The sequence below is a fragment of the Schistocerca piceifrons genome, chromosome 7 (genome assembly GCF_021461385.2).
Source record: "Schistocerca piceifrons isolate TAMUIC-IGC-003096 chromosome 7, iqSchPice1.1, whole genome shotgun sequence".
In the NCBI taxonomy this organism is placed as follows: Eukaryota; Metazoa; Arthropoda; class Insecta; order Orthoptera; family Acrididae; genus Schistocerca; species Schistocerca piceifrons.
The window spans coordinates 318,301,100-318,326,798 of NC_060144.1; the positions used below are offsets into that span (position 1 = coordinate 318,301,100).

The 25,699-nt window shown below is 43.8% G+C and overlaps 1 protein-coding gene across 1 annotated transcript in view; it reads left to right on the plus strand.

The window, feature by feature from the left end:
- Positions 1-25,699, plus strand: part of LOC124805650 (15-hydroxyprostaglandin dehydrogenase [NAD(+)]-like) — a 64,324-nt gene that overhangs the window by 31,965 nt on the left and 6,660 nt on the right. The window contains exon 4 of the mRNA XM_047266216.1: positions 13,673-13,846. Within this exon, the coding sequence (XP_047122172.1) occupies positions 13,673-13,846 (174 nt within the window). The remainder of the gene's footprint in view (positions 1-13,672; positions 13,847-25,699) is intronic.

Sequence of the window (25,699 nt, forward strand, 5' to 3'; positions counted from 1 at the left end):
GCAGGCAGGAAAACTGGTCGGTAGATGCGGAGTTTGGTATGCAGGTTAAGTTCCCTACTGCGGTAGAGGGGGTACAAAGCCCTGGTCAGTTTTTGAATCTTGTTGGCGACATATTCCGCATGACAGTGGAAGAGCAACTTGTGGTCCATCCGGAACCTGAGATTGGTGGTCGTCGGGCATCGGGCACCTGCACGCCTGCAATCGAAATATTACGGCGGAGGACTGAGTGCCGTTTGGTGAAATAGACTGCCGTAGTTTTGGCGGCATTGAGAGCTATTTTGTTTGTCCAGCACCATGTAATGGTGGCGTCCACCTGTCGCTGGAGGCATGCGACGACGACGTCAGTAATACGGCCGGTAGTATATAATGCTGTGTCGTCAGCATATTGTGCCAGGTGGCACTCGGGGGTGACCGGCATATCATTCATATAGATATTAAAAAGGATGGGAGACAACACCGATTGTTGTGGCGTGCCCCCTGACAATTGGCGAATGCCGGAACGCATTATCCATTGAGCCACTAGGAAAGTCCTACACGGAGGAAGTCATCCACGGTCTTGACGTAAATATCCTGTGTAGGGATCTGCGTCAGCATCTTGTGTACTAGGTTTTCTTGTCGTAGGCGTACTACAAGTCCAGGAAAACGGCAGTTGTCGACTTAGTGGTGTTGAAGCCTTTGCTGATATGTTCAGTGATCAGTAGGACCTGAAGTTCGACAGAGAGGTGCGAAGTGAATCTAAACTGTTCAAGTCGGATTGTCCCAACCACCGCCAGAGGTTGGGAAAGTCGGTGGAGGATGACAGATTCAAGGACCTTTGCCATAGTATTTAGGAGGCTGATGGGTCTGTTTTTGGTGGGGACCGTAGGGTCCTTGAACCGCTTGGGGATCGCAGTCAGCTTGGTTTGTTTCCACTGAGGGGGAAAAAGGCAAGACCTGAGACAACAGTTTAAAATCTTGGTGAACAAGATGAGAGGCGTGTGGGGAAGCTGGCAAAGATGTTCATTTAAAATTCCGTCCAATCCAGGGGCCAACCAGCCACGTTTCCGTCGTAGAATAGGCTGAATTTCTGCCATGGACGAAAGGAGCGGGACAGACTGGGTTGGGCGGTTGCACAAAGCGGCAACAGCTGTCAGGACATCGTTTCCGACCTGTAGTTCGTCCGGAGAAAGGTCCTGGACAAGGGGGCGATTTTGGACTTCGGACGCATCGGCCAGCGTTTCCACAATTTTTAGGGTATCATACGACAAGCCCTCTGCCGTGCGAATGGGATGGACAGTCGCTGGCACAGAACGCCACAGGGTGCGAATGACAGCCCAGTCAGACTTATGGTCCTCCCACTGTACAGACCTCCGTTCGGCGAGCCGGTGGCAGAATTTGCGCTGGAGGCGCCTCATTTAGCATTTGTCCCGAGGATCGCGAAACTGCTTCCACCGCCGGTGGTAGCAGTTCTTTTGCAATTTCAGCTCCCGTAGCAGGGGAGGCAAATCGTCCAGAGGGGTCAAAGCCCGAGGTACACTGGAGGTGGAGAGTTTCACTGCTTTTGGTGGTAAGGTAAACCAAGGCACGGACTATATTGGCCGGTGTTGTTAAGTCGAGTGATGTTATTGAGTACCATGGCAAATTTGTCCCAGTCGGTGAGGGTCACAGTGGAACGAACATCAAATGGAAGGACAGCACCGGTGGTGCAAGAGTACTGGGTCAAGGTCGGAGGCCAGTTGGTGGAGAACTTCCAGCGAAAACTGAGTGGCGATGTTTTTCAAGATGGCCACATCCAGAACGTTTGGCTGGCAGTTAGAACGGACTGGGATATGGGTATGTTGTTGTGAGAGTACCAGCAGAAGTTACTAGAAAGCAAGCCAATCAGAAGATGGAGCACAACCCGAAATTTCCCAAACTGTCACTTAAACTTTTCGAACAGTGCGAGTCGTATTCAAACACAGCCCTATGTTTTTACACGAGCGACTTTCTGGTCAAAATCGACTACTCAAAGTGCTTGCTCCTTTTGTTCCTGCTTCTGAACCAGCAACCAACGACGAGGAGGATGTATCTATGACGTCAGTGAGCTTTACATGGAGCCGAGTGTGGAGTTCTAAATTTTCGAGTAAGCTGCACAGTGCACATGTATAGAAAGAAGGGACTATGGCGGCGACTGTTAATATTGGGAGTTAACTTATTCTGGTCGAGTTCATTCCTATTATAGAAATGGATTTTATGCTGTCATATCGTCTTAATCTTTATTGTGTTGTTTGCTTTGTTTTCGTGGCACATATGATACCCTTATGGTTGACAAAAATAATTAAATTGGCAATTTGGGAAGATTACACCTCAGGCAATCACCCCTCTATGGGCCTGGTCTGTACCAGGGGTACGTGCGAACCCTACCTGTCGACATTTTATGTGTCAGACGTGTGGGCCAGCCTTCAGGAGCACACTGGGAGGAAGAAGAAAAAAGAGGATCCTCAAACGCCGAAGCAGATCAACGAGAGGAGAAGGGAAACAAAGAAAGGAAAAGGGAGCCAAAAAGAAAGTTGAGACTGTTCGCAGGTCAGCGACAGAAGGCAGAACATTCCCAATAATACCCCAGACATGTTCCCCAAGGGAGGAGAAAAAGAATAGCAAGAGGATAGACATACATCACGGAAGGGAAAAAGTGCTGCAAAGGCGGGGGCCAGTGGTAGCCAAGCATGTACCTGCCAAAGAGTGGCGAGCCTTCCTGGGTGGGGGGATGATAAAGGCAATGAGGGTAATGGATGGTAAACGGATATAGAAATCGAGACGAAATGAAGTATGTCAGAGGATGGGGATCCACCCATTTGTATATGTGAGGAGGGAGCAAATAAATACCTTGTATCTGTGCATGATTGTCAATGGATTTATCCCCATGTGCGGTCAGTTGGTAGTTTTAGTTTCTTTTGGCCATTTTTAACTAAGTGTTCCATGTTAGCTTTTCAGCGGATATTAGTCCCGGGAATTTTAGTGTTTCAGGTAGTTAAATTAGGAACGTCATGGAGGATGAGGTAAAAGTTTAGAGAACAGAAAGCTCGGATAATTTTTCCCACAATTATTGACAAGGTATTTCCCGATGTCAGCAGAAATATCAGTAAAGCGAAGTTGGAGGTTTCATAAGGGAAAATAGAATGGGGAATGAACAGCAAGGAAGATGGTGTCAGTATGTTGAAGTAAGGGTATAGGTGACAGAACAGATCTTAAGTGCTCACTTCCAGGTGGATAAAAATAGGGGAGTGAGTGCTCTGTACTGTATATGGAATGAACGATTAATTAGAAAGTGGCAATAAGGTAGACATAACTGACTGATAGGAAGTGCATACCAATGTATTCTGAAAAAGTCACATTCATAGCCTTTTTAGATGTCTAGAGACAGGACTAGAGAGGGTCAGCACCATGTGTAGGAGTTGATTATCAGCAGATGGAAGTCATAGTGATGGGGAGAGGGAGGTGTTGTTCAAAACGTTTTCGGATGTGTATTGAGAGTATAGATTCAAGGACCCTTCTGAAAGATAGAGGTAAGGCTGACTTGTCAGTTGGAAGAGGTTTTACGAGAAAAGTTGTTGGATTTTAAATGGAGGCGAATTTTTGAGGAGTTACATGGCACAGAGTAGAAAGTGATGTGGAGTATGGAGTTATATAGAACTGTAAGGACTTCAAAGAGGGAGATATGACATTCTGTAATGTGGTGGTATGTGACCCAGTCATGATTGGTAGCAGTGTAAGTTTCTCTGTGGTATTGGCCTTTTTGTTGTGTACATTGATTGCTGTTGATATGGAGTATAAATATTGGTAATTAGGAGCATGGGGAACAACAGATGGGTCAATTCGGTCTTGAAGTTATGCCGTCATGGTGGGGTCAAAGTTGGGCGTGATGGGGAAGCTAAGAGTGTCTTGGAGATAGGGGGCAAAATGGTAGGCTTTGCTTAGGTTGTCAGCGAGAGGTGGATTGTTGTAGGCTAATGGGTAGTGTGGAGCAGATTGTGGCCTGTGAATCGATATAAAGCTTTTTAATACATGCGGAAGAAAGAGCAGGAGAGCCGGCGGGACTCTCTAAGTACTTAATGAGTTCTTGGGCGGAGGTGGGATAGGGGATGAGTGGTATTGTGGATGCTAGTAGCCTCATTCTGGGTTTGCCGTAGTAAGTAGGCAATGGTGAAGATTTATTTTTTATTTTGGAGGTTAAGAGGTTGGATTTCGATTTGGGCACGATTGTTAGCTTTGATTAATTTCGCTCTAGTACTGCACGATTGGGTTAGAACAGAAAGTAAGGCAGGGTCATGATGACAGCGGACTTAGCAGAGGAATGATGAGAAACAGGTACTTTTAAGCAATTTGGTGTTGAGTCGACAGAGTGTGTCGTGTTATATCAGAACCAACTTTTAAGACATGAAAATACAGGCCTATTATCGCGCGAGTACACAGCTGGTGAGCTAAAGGAAGCTTTGGCAAGTGTGCGTATGAACAGAGCGGCGGTTTCGATGTAATTTATCCAGAATTTCTGACCAGCGCAAGCTCGGAAACTAAGCAGTGGTTGTTACAGCTGCATAACATGATTTTGTTGAGTGGAAAACTGCCGGCAAAATTAAGAGCTGCAAAAATAATAGCGCCCAGAATCCTGACAAAGATGGTAATGAAGCATCACATTACAGACCTAATTACTACATAGTGGATTATGAGCTACTAGAAAGAATATTTCCAATGTGAATCCAACCATTAATTGACCAAGAAACTCCATTCCAATAAGACGGTTTTCGAAAATATCGCAGTTACTGTGATCAGTGAAATATTAAGGTTAATATCTTTTATCTGTAGTATCATTTGTTGATATTACGAAAACTTAAATTTACAGAAATCATATCATGCAAAATCCTAGTTGATCTAATGGACAGATTGCTTAGCAACAGGCGATTCCAAGTACTCCTCGATGAAAAGAATTATAGATGGCGAAGGCTGAAAGATGGGCTACATCAGGGTTCCTTGCTATCATCAACCCTTATTAATCTTTATAGCAGTGATATGTCCAACGCAAATGCTAGAAAGACCTAACTTGCTGACGAGCTAGCAGTAGCTTATCAAGCACAAAACCTGGAAAAGTGTGAAGGAGCTTTGAATGCAGGTTTACAAGTAATGGGTGATTATTTCAACAATTGGAAACTGAATCCAAATCCATCTAAAACAGAGGTAAATGCTTACCGTCTTAATAACCGTGAGCTGAGATTAAATGTCATATTCGAAAATGTTTCTCTGGACGTCACCCATACCCAGAATACTTGAGGGTCATTTTGAACTGGCTGATTTCTTTTCAGAACCACTTAGAAAATACACTCCTGGAAATTGAAATAAGAACACCGCGAATTCATTGTCCCAGGAAGGGGAAACTTTATTGACACATTCCTGGGGTCCGTACCAGGTCGGGTTGACGGAGGAGATAGAGAAGATCCAAAGAAGAGCGGCGCGTTTCGTCACTGGGTTATTTGGTAACCGTGATAGCGTTACGGAGATGTTTAATAAACTCAAGTGGCAGACTCTGCAAGAGAGGCGCTCTGCATCGCGGTGTAGCTTGCTCGCCAGGTTTCGAGAGGGTGCGTTTCTGGATGAGGTATCGAATATATTGCTTCCCCCTACTTATACTTCCCGAGGAGATCACGAATGTAAAATTAGAGAGATTAGAGCGCGCATGGAGGCTTTCAGACAGTCGTTCTTCCCGCGAACCATACGCGACTGGAACAGGAAAGGGAGGTAATGACAGTGGCACGTAAAGTGCCCTCCGCCACACACCGTTGGGTGGCTTGCGGAGTATCAATGTAGATGTAGATGTAGATGTAGATACATCACATGATCACACTGACAGAACCACAGGCACATAGACACAGGCAACAGAGCATGCACAATGTCGGCACTAGTACAGTGTATATCCACCTTTCGCAGCAATGCAGGCTGCTATTCTCCCATGGAGACGATCGTAGAGATGCTGGATGTAGTCCTGTGGAACGGCTTGCCATGCCATTTCCACCTGGCGCCTCAGTTGGACCAGCGTTCGTGCTGGACGTGCAGACCGCGTGAGACGACGCTTCATCCAGTCCCAAACATGCTCAATGGGGGACAGATCCGGAGATCTTGCTGGCCAGGGTAGTTGACTTACACCTTCTAGAGCACGTTGGGTGGCACGGGATACATGCGGACGTGCATTGTCCTGTTGGAACAGCAAGTTCCCTTGCCGGTCTAGGAATGGTAGAACGATGGGTTCGATGACGGTTTGGATGTACCGTACACTATTCAGTGTCCCCTCGACGATCACCAGTGGTGTACGGCCAGTGTAGGAGATCGCTCCCCACACCACGATGCCGGGTGTTGGCCCTGTGTGCCTCGGTCGTATGCAGTCCTGATTGTGGCGCTCACCTGCACGGCGCCAAACACGCATACGACCATCATTGGCACCAAGGCAGAAGCGACTCTCATCGCTGAAGACGACACGTCTCCATTCGTCCCTCCATTCACGCCTGTCGCGACACCACTGGAGGCGGGCTGCACGATGTTGGGGCGTGAGCGGAAGACGGCCTAACGGTGTGCGGGACCGTAGCCCAGCTTCATGGAGACGGTTGCGAATGGTCCTCGCCGATACCCCAGGAGCAACAGTGTCCCTAATTTGCTGGGAAGTGGCGGTGCGGTCCCCTACGGCACTGCGTAGGATCCTACGGTCTTGGCGTGCATCCGTGCGTCGCTGCGGTCCGGTCCCAGGTCGACGGGCACGTGCACCTTCCGCCGACCACTGGCGACAACATCGATGTACTGCGGAGACCTCACGCCCCACGTGTTGAGCAATTCGGCGGTACGTCCACCCGGCCTCCCGCATGCCCACTATACGCCCTCGCTCAAAGTCCGTCAACTGCACATACGGTTCACGTCCACGCTGTCGCGGCATGCTACCAGTGTTAAAGACTGCGATGGAGCTCCGTATGCCACGGCAAACTGGCTGACACTGACGGCGGCGGTGCACAAATGCTGCGCAGCTAGCGCCATTCGACGGCCAACACCGCGGTTCCTGGTGTGTCCGCTGTGCCGTGCGTGTGATCATTGCTTGTACAGCCCTCTCGCAGTGTCCGGAGCAAGTATGGTGGGTCTGACACACCGGTGTCAATGTGTTCTTTTTTCCACTTCCAGGAGTGTATACTAAAATGTAAACAACAGAACTAATATTATTAGAAAACTAACTAGGTCAGGATGGCGTGCAAGCACAAATTCTTTTTGTACTGCTGCATTGGCTATAGTTTACTTTACGGCAGAGTACTGTGCTCTAACACAGAAAAACAGTGCATATGAATTCAAAGTTGGTGATAACTAAATCAAGCAATGAGAATAATTTGTGGCACTACTAAAAATCTACATCACTTCTTTAGCTGCAAGTATTATTTACTATTGCACCACCATCAATTTAATGAAAAGCATCAGCTGTAAGAGAGTACCAAAGGTGTACTTATTCATCAGAAATCGCTTCTGCACAATCAGCTACAGAATATACCTTACAGCAGACTCAAACCACCCTGGCCTAGGAAAGACGTGCCTCTTGTATGTGGCGTGTGACAAGAAAGGAAATCGGTTTGGGAGAAGTTCTTCCAGCAAATTTTGATACTAACAAGCGCGTAAATGGATTTGGTCTTCCCGGGAAACTGTCGACAGCTCTGAATCGATTACGTAAAAGACATGGAAAAGTGTGATGCTTGTTTGTACGAACGGGAATTCAAGGAAACCCTGATGTGTGATGTGTGCGGATGGTGAGGGGGCCGGGGCAGGGGGGGGGGGGGAGGCGTTCGGTGTGTAAACTATGCAGCACGTGACTGAAGAGTGTTTACAACGGAAATTTCCTGATGGACTCAAAGAAGTGCATTGGGTGACATCGAGATCTGTGGACTGGTTAAGAGACCTATATATTCAGCTATAAAATTTTGGGTTTGTTTATATTATGTATTACTTTAAGTATATTTAACCATTAAGATGTAAAATCCTTGTATGAGAATGTAAAATGACGATGCAAGTCATGCAAACAGTAATCAGTATAAATAAAAATGTAAATGCTTTTGCTCAAAATCATGTATCTCCGATCTCCGGGAGTTCTTATATATATATATATATATATATATATATATATATATATATATATATATATAATTAATGGCGTAAACGCATACAGTTGAAAGTACACGGTACCAAAAGCAAAAATTTATCAGTAAACATAGGATCGAAAATGCATACCTTAAGATCTACAAGCAATTTTTCGTCTTCAATACTGTGAAGCCAATGTCTTCTACTACAAGCTCTTTCGTTTCTACATATTGGGAAGTAGTAGTATGGATCAAAACAAAAAAGTCCAGTAAACATATACTCTAAAATGTATACCTTAAAAGTTATGAGGAATTGTTCATTAGATGGATTCTGTTTCCAAGTAACGAAGATGAGCATGTGCTCATAGCTCTTAAGGCATGCAGTTTAGAGCACATGTTTACTGGACGTTTTTTCTTGTTTTGGTCCATACTACAACTTCCCAAAATGTGAAAAGCAAAGAGATTGGAGTAGAAGAGATTTGCTTCACAGTATTGAAAATGAAAATTTGGTCATAGCTCGAAGGTATGCATTTGCGATCCTATCTCTACTGAGACTTTTTTGTTTCTAGTATTGTATAGTTTCAACTGTTTGCGTTTCGCCATTCATTATGATACACCCTATATATATATATATATATATATATATATATATATATATATATGTGTGTGTGTGTGTGTGTGTGTGTGTGTTTTAGAACGCAATGTTGTGTCAATATTTCAAAGCAGTTGGGTCAAGAACTTCCAGAGATTAGAGATACACGATTTTGAACAAACAAACATCTACATTTTTATTAATACCAACTATTGTTAGTATGGCTCGCATGGTCATTTTACATTATTATACACGAACGTTACTTATTAAATATACATATTAAGTATACATAAATCAATACATAATACAAACAAACCAAAACTTTTGTGTCCTTGTTCTCCTATTATTAAATTTATAAAAAAATATACATTACAGATATTTGAAGAACTTTACATATTAAATATACATATTAAGTATACATAAATCAATACATAATATAAACAAACCAAAACTTTTGTGTCCTTGTTCTCCTATTATTAAATTTACAAAAAATTATGCATTACATATATTTGAAAAAAAGGTATATAAAACGTACGCTTATTCCAAAGCAATGCTGTGCCAAAATTTCAAAGAATTCGGCCAAAACTTTCAGAGATTTGCGATTAGAAACATCTACATTTTCCATGTAAGTAGCAGACTTAGATGTTCTCTTCTTCAGTATCTCAAATCTCTGAATGTCCTTCATGGATTGTTTAGAAATTCTGACACAAAGTAGCATCCGAATACTGAAGTGTTTTGATATAGCTACTAGAGCTTTGTTATACATGTAATAAAAGGGTGAAACGTTATAAAAATGTAACTGATGGTTGGTTCAAATTGTTAATGTCCGAAAGTTCTTGACCGATTGCTTTGAAATTTCGGCACAACATTTAAGTCTAGCTTGGGGGTGTTTTTAGGTACCTAAGCCTTTAACATATATATACATATAATATATAAATACTGATGTTTAATATATGAAATATATAATATATGCTGTGCGGAGTGGCCACGCAGTTGGAGGTGCCATATTAAGGATTGCGCGGCCCCTCCCGCCAGAGGTTCGAGTCTTCCCTTGGGTATATAGGTGTGTGGGTGTTGTTCTTAGCGTAAGTTAGTTTAAGCAGCGTGTAAGTCTAGGGACCAATGACCTCAGCAGTTTGGTCCCTTAGGAGTTCACATATATTCCAACATGTAATATATGAAATCTCAGAATGTGCCTTTCCAATTTACTTCAAATTTTTTCACATTACTGTTGTAAGGTGGCAGCATGAATAAATATTAATTTCGCACCTTACATGAGATTTTATACATTGTAAGAATAGATGGATATGTCACGTGACATTTTTTGGTGATACGAGCAGATTTGCCTTTCAAATTGTACAGTATGTAATGCCAAAAGGGATGACACTCAATTCGATGGTATTAACACACCGAACCCAAATCCTGCATGTCAATAAGAAAAAAGTGAAAAAAGCTGCTGGAAGAAACACTTTAGTTTGGGGACAGACTCGAATTGCGCCATGACATACTGCAAACAAGGAAAGGCTTCTAACAGGGGTCAGTGAGCTGTGGTGAGAGAGACAATGAATACGCCGAGCGATACATGCAGGGGAGCACATAGTGGCCCAGCGCTGGCTGCGATGGAGAAACTCTTTAGAAAATTGTGTTGGGATGATTTCCAGATGGATACAAACAGGTCGGAGATGCAGATAAAAGAGAGACGCAGTTACTGATTGTGTGAATGGTCCGTGCTGCTCCCGGGATGTATGCAAGTAACTTTTAGGCGTCAGGAGGGGGCACAAAATGTCCGATTGGCTGAAATAAACTTGGAAGCAGTAGAAGTGGCGATATTTCGGTGCAGTTTAAAGGTACACTCTTTGCGATTGGCGGGGGTAGTTTCCACGAGATAAAAGGAAGGCTCCCATTGGTCTGAAAACGCCGTGACGCGAAGCACGAAAGGGCACAGGAGGGGGACAGTTTGCTACTAAAGACAGAATACCAAAAACTTCGTGGACTCTCCTCTGAACCAGCGTCAAGTGTAGAACAGGGCGCATCGATCTCTGTATGGCACCAAAAGGGGTATTTTGGGTGAACACTGCATTCACTTTGGTTGACATTCAGTTAGAAATTAGTCGAAGAGTCATTGAACTCTGATAGCGGAGAAACGAAGTAGCCACATATTTAATTGTTCTTGCGAGAACTGAGAGGGCGTTGAAGTATACTCGCTGCTCCATCTATGCACGTGTATATCGCCTTGTTTTCGAGACTAGGGATGAGTGCATGTTTTCTCGCCTCATAGGGCAAGTTTCAGCTTTCAAATCAGTAAAGATTTTGATTAGCTCTTTATAGGATTTTCAGAGGGTGAGAGTAGCGAGGCAGCCAAGGTAAATGCTGCTGGCAGAGGAGCAAAATTGTTGAATCACCAGCTTCCGTCAATTGGAACATAAGCAACGTTGAGTAATCTTTTGCACATCTTACCACAAAAACTAACCATTCCCGTAGACTTCATTGTCATCCTAAATAGTACCGAACTTAGAACTGGGATCGGATGATTATAGGTAATATTTGCCAACTCAGACACTACTTCACTGTCTAGATGTAAGAAAAATCGTGTAGAGAACCTTCTATTTAAATTTGATATTGTTGTGATCAGTGTTATTTCTGCGAATCAGGATTTAATACGTTATTTTGACAATTGTCCTAAAATTGTCGTGTCACAATCCATGTACACCAGTGTGCTTCATTGACAGAAATTAAATAAATTTTGTACAGCTGAACAACAAAGCGCTCTGTTGTAGAATAAGGGTTCACTCCGAACCCCAGTAATTCATTCTAGGGATGCTAACATACTAACAGAGTGTTTTTGCTGATGTCTGACGAATGTGAAAAGGAGTAGAGTGTCAGACCATAACAAACATTTAGACACATATAGACTATATACTTTTTAATATATAAATATATGTAAAATATACAATAGTGAAGCGTTTGCAGACAGGAAAGTTGTTTTATGATTAGGAGACTGCTGCAGAATCTGAATGTGCAATAATAATAAACAAGGGTGAAGGTCAGAGAGAGAGGGGAAGAGGAGATGTACAGAGGGTGGTAGGAAATAGAAATAGAAAATCGGAAGCAGGATGTGGACAGAGAGAGCAAGCAGGAGCAGATGGAAAGAGGGAGTTGGAGAAGATGGATGCAGAAGTAGGGAGGATGTGATGGGTAGACAGAGAGGTAGACAGAGGGGTCAGGAGAAGATGGACGTAGAGAGGAGGAGTAGGTGGTGGACAGAGAGATGGGGAACGAAGAGGAGATGGACAAAGAAAGGAGGAGGGGGAGACAGACAGGGACAGGGAAGAGAAGAAGATTAGAACGAATATCCAGTTCACGTACATATTAGGAATGTGTGCTTTTTCCTTTCTTCTCTTCCATTTAAGCAGACTGAGTCACAACAAAGCGTGGTCTGGTACAGCTAGTATCGTTTATAACGCAGGTTAGAAAATTACGGAGCTTTTAGACTGAAGCAACTGGTCACATATTGAACGTGTGAGCATGTGGTTGATCTGCTATTCTGTTATTCTGTGCAACGTATTAATCTGAGATGTGCCCTTTACCCTGTGGCTCCTGCAAGATGATATTTCCACCCCCACACTACTACCGAAGTCAGACAGACGCTCCTAACGATCTAAAGAGAAATGCCTGAAAAACTTTCAACAATAAATTCAGAAAATTTTTTACGTAACTAGTGGGATACTTGGGTACTGGAGTAGTGCTAGTTAGTGTAAGAAAAACATGAAACTAACGAAAGTTATTATTTATTTTGCAAAAATTCTAAGAAATCACAATGGCACTTTTAGTTATGAATTGAACAAGTTATATCCTGGTTCTTTTCGGAATGTGAAATTACCTCTCAAGGATAGAATTCGCTAATGAAATTTCTATACAGGCGTTTAACTATAACTCTGTCCGTTCACACCGCACAATAAGTGTGTCGGCCAACACAGTGAACAACGCTTAATCGCAAGGACTCAATATAGAGAGTCGCACTTCGATTCGCTCTCGACAGAGGTGCTCTCCCAGTGAAGTACTGAGGAGAGACTTGTTCCTCGCTCCAAGAGCGACAACAGAACGGCGCCTCTCCACGCCAGACGTGAAGAGGTATATCTTTCGGTCTCTTCTATTACTCCTTCAGCTCAAGGCATCATAAATATCGTCTGACAATCAGCATTGCTCTTCTAAAACGGGAGAATGACGTTCCGTTTAAGGCGACCAATCCGGAAATCTGTAGTATCGGCGTTTGGTGTTTGCTGTCTCCCTGTGAAAATCTCTGAAACTGAGTGCTATGTGTAAAGAATGTGTAGGTTGGCCACTCCCACACAATGTAGCAGAATTTGCTTTTAAGCCAAACACGGGGTCGTTCCTCCTTTCCCTCGGGCGAACGCTGTCTGCTCCACGGGCGGCCACCGGCCGACGTAGATGGGTTGGGACTGGCCTCCTGGCGTGCGGTTGCCTCTCTCGAACTAAAAGCTTCTTGACCGTCGTGTCTGGAATGTATGTGTGTACGCCAGCCTCGAGTATTTCAACCACAGTGCACACTTGCGATTTATTAGTTATTTGCATATCGTTTACATGAATTCATACAACATTGACTTTATCTTGTCGAGTTTGAGTTCGAATGAAGCGTCTTGTGCGGAATATGATTGTGAGGGCGGAATATGTAAGCAATGAAGGTCAGGAGACCACGACGTCTTACAAACGTTAAGGTCAGTGAATTCACGACAATTATATGACACTGCTGACGGCCAGAGGGTGTGAGCTACACATTCACAGCAGTGACAGTAACGCTCAGTCTTCAGTCTCTATTTCAATGTAGTGTGATTGCGTTGTTGTCACAAACCCTCAGACTCGGAAAATTCCCCGTCTCCTTCAGTAACAGGTGTGCGGTCACGTGGTCGGCTGCCAGGATGTGACGCTTGTGTGTGTGAGTGCGTGTGTGCAGGCGGCGGTGATGCGCGGCACGCTGCTGGCGCTGGAGGCGATGGGCCGGGACCGCGGCGGCCGCGGCGGCGCCGTGCTCAACGTCGCCTCCATCCTGGGGCTGTCCGCCATCGCCGGCGCGCCCGCCTACGTCACCAGCAAGCACGCCGTCGTCGGCCTCGTGCGCTCGTTCGGGGTGAGTCCCGCCCACACTCCGCATCAATACCAGCTGATGACGCAGTTTTAACTGAAAAAAAAAACCACCTATTACAGTTTATAGCTGTTCTCCTCTGCCGTAAGACTGGTTTGCTGAAAATCTGCACCTTAATCTACCCTCCAATAATCGCTTCATTGTAGGACTTCTGGATTTGAATCTGCTTACTGTGTTCGAGCCTCGGAATCCCTCTACAATTTTTATCCCCCACACTTCCCTTTATTAATAAACTCACTGTGTCTTGGTGTCGTATCAACTTATCCCATCGCCTAGTCAACCACTGCCGTCAGCTTCTTTTTTTCCTAATTCTATTCACTACCTCTTTGTTAATTACCTGAAAACTCGTCTCCGTAGCCGGGATCGCTAACGTACGCCCGTGCGATGGCGCTCCACTAAGAGGTGCGGCGCACACTTAGGCAAGTTGGTTCAAACCCTGGGCATAATACAAAAGTGAATATAAAATCGCACAAAACTAAGTTTCTTGTAGGTGCTTTGGATCGCTTTTTAGAAATCCGATGTCGGGATTACAAAATTCAAAATGGCGCATCCAGTTTGGCAGATCTAAAATCATAAATCTGGCTCATTCGAGCAAAATTTCTGGTATAAAGTATTGTGAGATCGCTAATAACGAATTATAAGTCGAAATTTCTGTATTGAAACGTTTTACTCGTTGTTGTTGTTGTGGTCTTCAGTCCTGAGACTGGTCTGATGCAGCTCTCCATGCTACTCTATCCTGTGCAAACCTCTCCATCTCCCAGTACGTACCGCAGCCTGCATCCTTTTGAATCTGCTTAGTGTATTCATCTCTTGGTCTCCCTCTACGATTTTTACCCTCCACGCTGCCCTCCAATACTAAATTGGTGATCCCTTGATGCCTCAGAACATGTCCTACCAACCGATCCCTTCTTCTAGTCAAGTTGTGCGACAAATTCCTCCCCAATCCTATTCAATAACTCCTCATTAGTTATGTGACCTACCCATCAAATTACTCGTAATTTTACAGTTTTCAGTCGAAATCGTAGTCACATTCGTCGTTCTTGTCATTACTGCTTTCAAAGGAATCGCTTTCGGGTTGTCTACTGGGAGATGGTTAGAAAAGCAGATCTTTTACCTCAGGTGATATCTGTTTAACTGCAACTTTCATTTCCTGTACTCCCGTGATTAATGGATCCGAAGATGCCAAAAGCCGATGAAATACGAAATTCATAGGTTTCTCACGGGAATATTTCCGTATAAAATCTTCTCAATAACGCCGGGTATGCTTACTACGAGCTTCCTGCGCTTCTTCAGACAGACGACCAGTCGTCAACCGAGTAGCTTCGATTGTGTCATATCCGCGCATCAAAACTGTGACCCAATGTCGGCATCCGGCATTATTGCAGAATATTGTGAATCCGGTGAATTTGGCACCCGGCTTTCGAGAAATGTAGTATATTTTTCAGTGTCCTTGGTAGCTATGTTATAATTGTGGAATTCTCTGCACAAAATATGAATAGTTTTTAGCATTTAGAGAAGAAAGCAATATCACTGGAGGAAATTTTAATCACGTAAAAAAATCATTAGCCTGTTTACAAAAAAAATTATGATCACCATTCCAAACAGCTCCTCAAAAATTATACAGGAAACCCTACTGATGTTTTCTGTGTAGATAACAGTTTATGAGATAATTGCAATAATGAGGGACGCAATTTAACTTGTGGCAGTCCCGCAGTATAGAAACATGACCGTCCAATAAAAAGTGCAAATATGTGCACGCAAATATATTTGAACTCGTTGACTATACTATGTAGTTACTAGGAGGACCATTTACAAAAGTGGAGCCACGCAGAGGAAATTTTGTAGCCAACGATTTCGGAAAATATCGGTAGCAGTTAAGTTTTAAATCGATATATATCATTACATCGGTTAAAATGTCATAGACATACCTTCTGGAGTGGCACCCATCTTATTTTGTCCTGATAACTAGTCGCGATCGGTGTAGTATATTAAATAGGCCGTACAAACAATAAAATGAAAAATTGGTCGTTGGTCGATTCACCGTTTACCGTCCACTGTCACGGAATGTATCATGTCGACGTGAGACTCGAACGACGCCACAGCAATGGATAAATATGTGCCATTGCAATCTGCACATGATTTTGTGAGACTAATGTCAAGCAGGAACGGGCTCATCTTTTTTTTAATTTTTTTAAATTCTGTCCAGATTTTGACGCGAGTTGCCGCACTGTGCAAATCGTGGTGGTGAATTACGTTTTCACCGCCAGTATTTGGTCAGCAAGCACAGGATACGTGATGACGTAGGCTTCCTGATGATGAGTCTTTGCGCCAGTGTCCGGGATTTAATTCTAGCCTCGCCGCTTTGTCTCACAAACTGGGGGCATGTGGCAATGTTAATGACGATGCACCAGTCGGATGAGGACGTCCTAAGTTTGGTGGTCCACTTGGTGCTGTTCGAGAGGAATAGCATCACACGACACAAATATAACACAATTCTGTATATGCATTCCATTGCACTCAACTACACTCCACGAATGTACAGTCGTGGACAAAACGAGCAAAACCCCTCGCCTTTTCGTTATGCTGATCCGCACAGCTTTAAAGTCTGCTACACAGCATGACAGGCAAGGCGACGAAGTGCTACCAACTTACTACGCACAGGCGTGAAACTGAAAAACTATCCGAACTTTGTCAGACTGTTTTCAATCATGTGTAAGACTATATTAATGCTGATTAGTGTGTTAAACACAACACGTAAATATAAGATATAAATGAAAGAAGAAACGCTAATGAGTATGAACTGTACTAATAAAAATGAATTTCAGCTTATCGAGATAACATAATAGTTTTAGTAAGACAAAGTACCCCAGATCGTTACGAATTAGCAAAATATAATACGCCTTCGGCCGCGAAACGGTCTGTGTCAACGTTCAGACCAGCCATACTGGATTACCGTTGCTGACCCACCATGAAAGTGTGCAAATTTAGCAATGCATGAAGATTCATAACAAAATTCTGTTAAAAATCATTCAGTGCCACACTTAAGTCAATTCAATTATTGACAGAAGCGGAAAAAGTAGGCAGTAACAAGTATGAAATTCTACAAGAGTTTCATATTGACATCCACAGGGCGCCAGAATAAAGGTTGCAATAAAACGTATTGGGGCCCGAGAAATTGCTTTACTGATAGACTATCTGCCTCCATCCTGATTAGAACCGAAAACAAACCAGACCTCCCTTGCAGTAGCAAACACCTTTCACGATGCTAGCAGAGAACCCAGGCAAACAGCCCTCTATTATTACTCCAGACATGAATAAGGCGGCAATTTCGCAATGAAAATGGCAAAATGATCTGCAGTTTCCGTTGCATAGAGCTTTCTGGACTCAAAAACATGAATTTTCTACTTTTATGTCACCGCTTATGTGACAATCATTCGGGATGTTTACCGAAATAACTAAATACTGTTATTGGCGAGTAAATTTAGTAGGATAATTCTGCTCGCAGCCGGCCGGTGTGGCCGTGCGGTTCTAGACGCTTCAGTCTGGAACCGCGTGACCGCTACGGTCGCACGTTCGAATCCTGCCTCGGACATGGATGTGTGTGATGTCCTTAGGTTAGTTAGGATTAAGTAGTTCTAAGTTCTAGGGGACTGATGACCACAGACGTTAAGTCCCGTAGTGCTCAGAGCCATTTGAACCATTTGAATGCTCGCACTTCTAAAACGCGGTGGCATTAATACCGGGATCTGAATTAGCACGTGTGTAGGCAGATGGATTTTATTTACATTCCTGTAAACGTGATTTGGATCAAAAGCGGAGTTACGATTAATATGCTGATGTAAGGACTGCAACTAGAACATTTCGAATAAACAGTAGGGGTAATTATTTATGCGGCCCTCATCTTCAGTAACGGTCGTTGCTATTTTCGTTGTTAGGATTTCGTCACCTAAATCGTAAAAATGGAACCCTACTAGTCTCACTTACTTGACCGTCTATCTGTCTACCCAACCCTTAAAACGCGTTTACCTCGAGCACGGGTAGACATAATGAGCGGAAATGTATCGCACTTCCTGCGGTATACGGTCCCTTGATGGTGTAAAAAATGAGCTTTTATATCAACGCAATCTAAAGATATGGCCGTCTATGTAAAGAAAATTTTCGCGAAAGGTCAAAAAATGACTCTAAGAACAATGCTACCAAACTGCTTAGGTCATCAGTCCCCTAGACCTAGAACTACTTAAACCTACCTAACCTAAGGACATCACACGCGTCCACGTCCGAGGTAGGATTCCAACCTGCGTCCGAAGCAGCCGTGCAGTTCATGACAATCGCCTAGAACCGCTGGGCCACAAGGATTTGCGAAACCCTTTTCACCTGATGTATAATGAAAATATATACTGTCTAGTGAGGATAAACTGTATTCGCCAGCAACTCAGATCGTTTGATCACGGTACTTTTACGAAGTTACATTCAAATTTTGTACGAAGCTGTCTGCAATATCCACTTATAAACACCCTAGGAACGTCGTATGCGATATGGACGTCTGAAAACGCTGGCGGATACTGCAGTACCATAACAAGTAGTTAAGAATTTAATGCTATTGGTCCATGCATGACATTTTATTTCAGTATCAATTTAACACACCTAGGCGTTTGTCTATGGCTGAAAATAATGAACAAAAAATATACAAACATCAAACAACTTCGATGTTCAAATCAAATGTAACTCGCATTAATATAGTCCTACACATGATTGAAAACAGTCTGACAAAGTTCGGATAGTTTTTCAGTTTCACGCTTGTGCGTAGTAAGTTGGTAGCACTTCGTCGCCTTGCCTGTTATGCTGTGTAGCAAACTTCAAAGCTGTGCGGATCAGCATAACAAAAAGGCGAGGGGTCTCGCTCGTTTTGTGCACGATTGTGCATACTGCACACCTCTCACATATTCGCAAGGGCAGCTGCAAATATGCGCTGCGACATCTTAATTTCCATGAGTAACTAAGCCGATCTACAGCATCCTGTACCACTTTCCAGAAACTCTTATTCTCTAATTATCTAGTACCCTGTCTGCGTCCATCTACAAGACAAAAACATTCGCGAACTCCTCCATTGCCACCACCCGCCTCTGCAACAAACTACCCTGCACCTTGCGCACTGATAAATACCCAGTTGCTCTTATGGAAAAGTTGAAAGACTATCTTCTGTCACCCTCATAAGGTTTTCCCCAAAACCGACATGTATGGCCAGTCTTCCCTCCCTAAAACAGCGAAGGAAATGCTCCTATTTTCTACCACTTCTGCTTCTTTTTCTTTTCCTTTCTCAGTCATTCGAGGCACTTCCTTTTCCCCTCTCTCCAAAACTTGTTTTTTATTACGTGTTTCTCTCTGTTCATCTTCCATCCTTCCTCTCACGCCCATTACTTCTAGCCGTCAATATTTAGATCTACCTTCATGAAAATGGTTCAAATGGCTCTGAGCACTATGCGACTTAACTTCTGAGGTCATCAGTTGCCTAGAACTTAGAACTAATTAAACCTAACTAACCTAAGGACATCACACACATCCATGCCCGAAGCAGGATTCGAACCTGCGACTGTAGCGGTCGCTCGGCTCCAGACTGTAGCGGCTTCATGAAACTTGTTGGCATTGTTGACTCTTATGAACGATTGTAAATCGTGTTTATTTTTTTCTCTTTCTGCGCTATAGAAATTACTAAATGTTTTATAATGTTCAATATTAAATATAACTTATAACATATTTATTGTAAGGAATATGATGTAAAATATGTTGAACGCCCGGTTGGATGTAAGAAATGGTCTGATGGCCCTAATCTTCCCAGATAAAATAAGCCAATGATCTAAAATAAATTTATCGTCTACGTTTCACTTCATCTGCGTCTACATACATACACCGCAAGCCATTTTTGGTGCGTGGCTGAGGGTACATTTAACAATTGCCAGTCGTTTCCCTTCTGTTCTACTCGCAAACAGAGCAAGGGACAAACGACTGATCATATGCCTCTGTACAAGCCTAAATTTCTCTTACCTTATATTCGTAGTCCTTATGCGAAATGTACGTTAGTGGCAGTAGGATCGTTCTGCAGTCAGCTTCAAATACTGACTCTCTATATTTTCTCAACAGCGTCCCTCAATAAGAACGTTGTCGTCCCTCCTGGTATTCCTACCAGGCTGCGCGAAGCATCTCCGTAATACTTGCGAGTTGTTTGAACCCACAGGTAATAAATCTAGTAGCCCGTCTCTGAATTACTTCGATGTCTTCCTTTAATTTGACTTCATGAGGATTCCGAACACTCGAGCAGTAATCAAGAATGGGTCGCACTTTAGTCGAGGCGGCTTAAGTTGATCCCTAATAGCTCGTAGCGTTGTTGCGAGCTTTAAACAGCGAAGTTCTAACGGCTGCAGGCAAAACCAGTAACCGTCTAAAAATTTGTCCCAACACTAAGGCTTTGTCACAGAGAAGTTTACAACATCGCGTCACGTTATGTGTTGAGGTAAGCTCGCGACGCTGCTGCGCCCAGCTCACAGCAACTGTCAGAGATCAACTTAACGCCGATTCAGCGAATTCTCCGAATAAACCGAAATCGCCATCTACTTTCCCACTACATTCCTTATATGCTCGTTCCATTTCAAGTCGCTCTGCAACGTTACGCCTACATATTTAATCGACTTGCCTGTATCAAGCTGCACACTACTAATGCTGTATTCGAACATTACTGCATTAACTTACGTTTTTCTACATTTAGAGATAGCTGTCATTCATCACACCAACTAGAAATTTTGTCTCAGTCATCTTGCGTGCTCCTGAAGTCACCTCAGCGTAGCAAGCAGATGCAGATTGCAGCTCAACCTGTCCGCCAGACCATTTATGTATATAGAGAATAAAAGCGATTCTACCACACTTCCTTGGGGCACTTCCTGACGATACCCTTGTCTCTGATGAATACTCGTCATCGAGGGCAACGTACCACGTCCTATTACGTAAGAAGTCTTCAGGCCACTCGCATATCTGGGAACCTATTTCGTGTGCTCCTGTCTCCGTTAATAGTCTGCAGTGGAGCAAAGTGTCAAACGCTTTTCGGTAATCTAGGAAAGTGGAATCTATCTGTTGTCCTTCATCTACAGTTCGCAGGATATCATGTAAGACTACTATTGAGACAAATAACTTCAGAAAGAGCTTCGTAATACTCACATTTTTTATTTAGAACGTCCATATTTTCACCATCGGCAGCATACGTACATCTACTGCGACTTCCTGTACAGCCCAACTCAAATACACTCCTGTTTGTTAAGCTAGAAGGCTATAGGAAATTAAAGTACAAAACACTCAATAAATTCCAAAAAGATGTTAAAACAGTGCATAGCTGTACAGAGGCATATAATACCAATGACAGATCTAAGTATATTCTTGTATTATACAGGGCGTAAGGGGTATAAGTGCAAATAATGGTGACTGAGGACGTTATACTGAACAATATTACACTACTGGCCATTAAAATTGCTACACTAAGAAGAAACGCAGATGATAAACTGGTGTTCATTGAACAAATATAATATACTAGAACTGACATGTGATTACATTTTCACGCAGTTTGGGCGCATAGATTCTGAGAAATCAGTACCCAGAACAACCACCTCTGGCCGTAATAACGGCCTTGATACGCCTGGGCATTGAGTCAAACAGAGCTTGGATGGCGTGTACAGGTACAGCTGCCCATGCAACTTCAACACGATACCACAGTTCATCAAGAGCAGTGACTGGCGTATTGTGACGAGCCAGTTGCTCGGCCACCATTGACCAGACGTTTTCAATTGGTGAGAGATCTGGAGAATGTGCTCGCCAGGGCAGCAATCGAACATTTTCTGTATCCAGAAAGGCCCATACAGGACCTGCAACATGCGGTCGTGCATTATCCTGTTGAAATGCGAACAAGAGGTGACCGAGACGTGTAACCAATGGCACCCCATACCATCACGCCGGGTGATATGCCAGTATGGCGATGACGAATACACGCTTACAATGTGCGTTCACCCCGATGTCGCCAAACACGGATGCGACCATCATGATGCTGTTAACAGAACCCGGATTCATCCGAAAAAATCATCCAGGTTCGTCGTTGAGTACACCATCGCAGGCGCTCCTGTCTGTGATGCAGCGTCAAGGGTAACCGCAGCTATGGTCTCCATGTTGCTGCAAACGTCGTCGAACTGTTCGTGCAGATGGTTGTTGTGTGCAAACGTCCCCATCTGTTGACCCAGGGATCGAGACGTGGCTGCACGATCCGTTACAGCCATGCGGATAAGATGCCTGTCATCTCGACTGCTAGTGATACGAGGCCGTTGGGATCCAGCACGGCGTTCCGTATTACCCTCCTGAACCCACCGATTCCATGTTCTTCTAACAGTCATTGGATCTCGGCCAATGCGAGCAACAATGTCGCGATAAGATAAACCGCAATCGCGATATGCTACAATCCGACCTTCATCAAAGTCGGAAACGTGATAGTACGCATTTCTCCTCCTTGCACGAGGCATCACAACAACGTTTCACCAGGAAACGCCGGTCAACTGCTATTTGTGTATCAGAAATCGGTTGGAAACTTTCCTCATGTCAGGACATTGTAGCTGTCGCCACCGGCGCCAAACTTGTGTGAGTGCTCTGAAAAGCTAATCATTTGCCTATCACAGCATCTTCTTCCTGTCGGTTAAATTTCGCGTCTGTTGCACGTCATCTTCGTGGTGCAGCAATTTTTTTTTTAGGTTGGATAGTACCTCCAAGTACATGTTGCAAGAGAAAGCCGTAAATGTTTATTTGCCCGTGGAAGCAGTCAGATGTTGAAATGTGGACGCGTGGAAACAAAACGGTTAGTCTATACTGACAGGTGTAGTCCATTTGGTGGTGCAATACAGCTGTGCACGAGCGAAGTGACGCAATGGTTATCACACCGGACTCTCTTTTGGGAGAACGACGCGTAAAACCCACGTCCAGCCATCCATATTTAGGTTTTCCATCATTTCCCTAAATCGCTCCAGACAAATGCCGGGATGGCTCCTTTGAAAGGGCACGGCCGATTTCATTCCCCATCCTTGACACAATCTGAGCTTTTGTTGCTTCTCTAGTGACTTCGATGTCGACGGAATGTTAAACCCAATCTTACTTCCTTACGACCATGCAGAAAACATCAGGTTGTAACGTTTTTGGGAAAACTGTTCAACGCAGAAAAAAAATCAACCTACTGACGTGTGCACATATTAATTCACCACACATAAAAACATCACATCTGCACATATACCCATTACATGCTGTGTAGTTATTTGAGTGGTACGTAAATTTGCCTGTACTACATTATTAAGAGAATTAGATGTATGGTGAGGATAGGGTTCTGACAGCGGTCACGTAGAGCATTCAGTTACCCTTTTCCAAAAACTGAAAGACTGAATTGACGTTATCCGGAAATCCTCTATGAGATCGAAGTCGAAACCTAAGAAGATCGTATATTTACATTTCAGTAAAAATATTCAAAAATGGCTCTGAGCACTATGGGACTTAACTTCTGAGGTCATCAGTCCCCTAGAACTTAGAACTACTTAAACCTAAATAACCTAAGGACATCACACACATCCATTCCCGAGGCAGGATTCGAACCTGCGACCGTAGTGGTCGCGCGATTCCAGACTGTAGCGCCTAGAGCCACTCGGCCACTTCCGCCGGCGTAAAAATATTCATCATCCTGTTCTTCTGTATAGTGTAATAGACTTGGAGGGACGCATTGTTTAATATTTGGTCCCTTTAAGATCAATAAGATGAATATTGACTATCCAAGTACTAATATCCATTTCTCTAATATGTTCCCTTAATGCACATCTGCCTGTTCAATATAGTACTTGGGGCATTTTCCACAATAAATTTCACAGATGCATGATTTACTGAACGATTCACTTTTAATATTGTTACATTGCGTTGGTTTCTGTAGCGTGTTATTGCTTTGGAAAGTAATTTCAGCTTCCCTATTCAGGAATGTTCTCATAAGCTCAACAGAAATTGTACCAAGGTTTCGAGTCGTGGGGAACATCATTTCTTTAGTTCTTTTGTTTTACTTTTTGTTAATGTGATCTCATTTTCGGTCATGTTTGCACTGGTATCCCGTCTTTTGTTATATAGGATGATTATAATTAAACTTTCAAAACGCTGTAGAAATAACACCACTGGTCAGAATGAGATCAGACAGCAACGGAATATTATCGGAGAAGGGGGAAAAACCTATGGTAAAACAACAAAACGAGTGTTAAAATTGATCAATAAATGGCGCTGTATGTGTCATAATACGTAAATGACAACACCTGTCATGCGCACGACCCACTGAAGTTGGCATAAACTCGCCGGCTACATGGCTATTTAAACACGCCGGCTACATGGCTATTCCTCATTTCGCGTCTGTGACGTACACCAAGACTCTCTCAATGGAGGATCGCGCTCTGCTTGCAAAGCCGTATTACAAGACTGTGCACATGTCGCTCTGAAGAAGTTTGCCGGCCGCTGTGGTCGAGTGGTTCTAGGCACTTTAGTCCGGAACAGCGCGGCTGCTACGGTCGCAGGTTCGAATCCTGCCTCGGGCATGGATGTGTGTGATGTCCTTAGGTTAGCTAGGTTTAAGTAGTTCTAAGTCTAGGGGACTGATGACCTCAGATATTAAGTGCCATAGTGCTTAGAGCCATTTGAAGAAGTTCCGGACACTGAAGGGTCTGAAAAAAGGCGTTTGTCCGATGGCTGCGGTGGGTCTGGTGAAAATGACTCCGAAATTAGGAAAGACGGGTTCTTTGGTGTGCAACCTGGTAGGGGGAGGAAACGAATTGATTCGACGTTAGTGGAAGCAGTGGCCAAAGCAGTGCAGGAGGAGACGAGTGGTGGTCTGCAAACGTGTAGTGCACGGAGAATTGACCAAACATTGAACATACCTGTGAGCACAGTGCGTAAAATCCTACGAAACATCCATCTTTGCTATTCATTCAAAATTACAGATGTGCACGAGTTGCTTCCTGTTGACCTTCCAGCAAGAGAGGCCTTTGCTTTAGAGTTTCTTGCTCCCATGGAAGTGGACACTGATTGGCCATGGAAGATTTTGTGGACATACGAAGCACATTTCCATCTGACAGGATATGTCAGTACATAGAATTGTCGAATATGGGGAACGGAAAATCCACACGAAAACCAACTAGTATCACTTCATCCTGAAAAGATCACTGTGTAGTGCGGGTTTACGGCATCATTTATCATAGGGCCATATTTTTTCGAAGAGACAGGTACTTCCAGTCCTGTTACCTGTCCCTTCTCTGGTAAGCGCTATGAGTGTCTTGTGCGCAACCACGTCATTGCAGCTCTCCAACAGTGTGGATGCGTGGGTGGGATCATTTTTATGCAAGATGTGCGCACCTCCGCACATTGCAAATCCAGTTAAGCAGCTGCTGAAGCACCATTTCGGAATCGCTAGAATTATCGGCCTCCATTTCCCTACAGCCTAGCCGTTCCGATCCCCTGATCTTAATCGGTGTGACTTCTGGCTGTGGGGCTATCTGAAAGATGTAGAGTTCACTGCTCCCATTGCAAACTTAGCTGCATTGAAGGCACGCACTGCGCAACATATTCTGAATGTGACCCTGGAAACGCTTCGATCAGTTATAGAACATGCTGTTTCTCCATTTCAACTTGTTGCAGTAAACTGTGGACAGCATGTTGAACATGTTTTGCGCCAGTCACACGGAAATTAATAATTCGATTTGATTTTGATTTATGCTTCTTATGCGGATTTTCGCCTCAGGACAATTG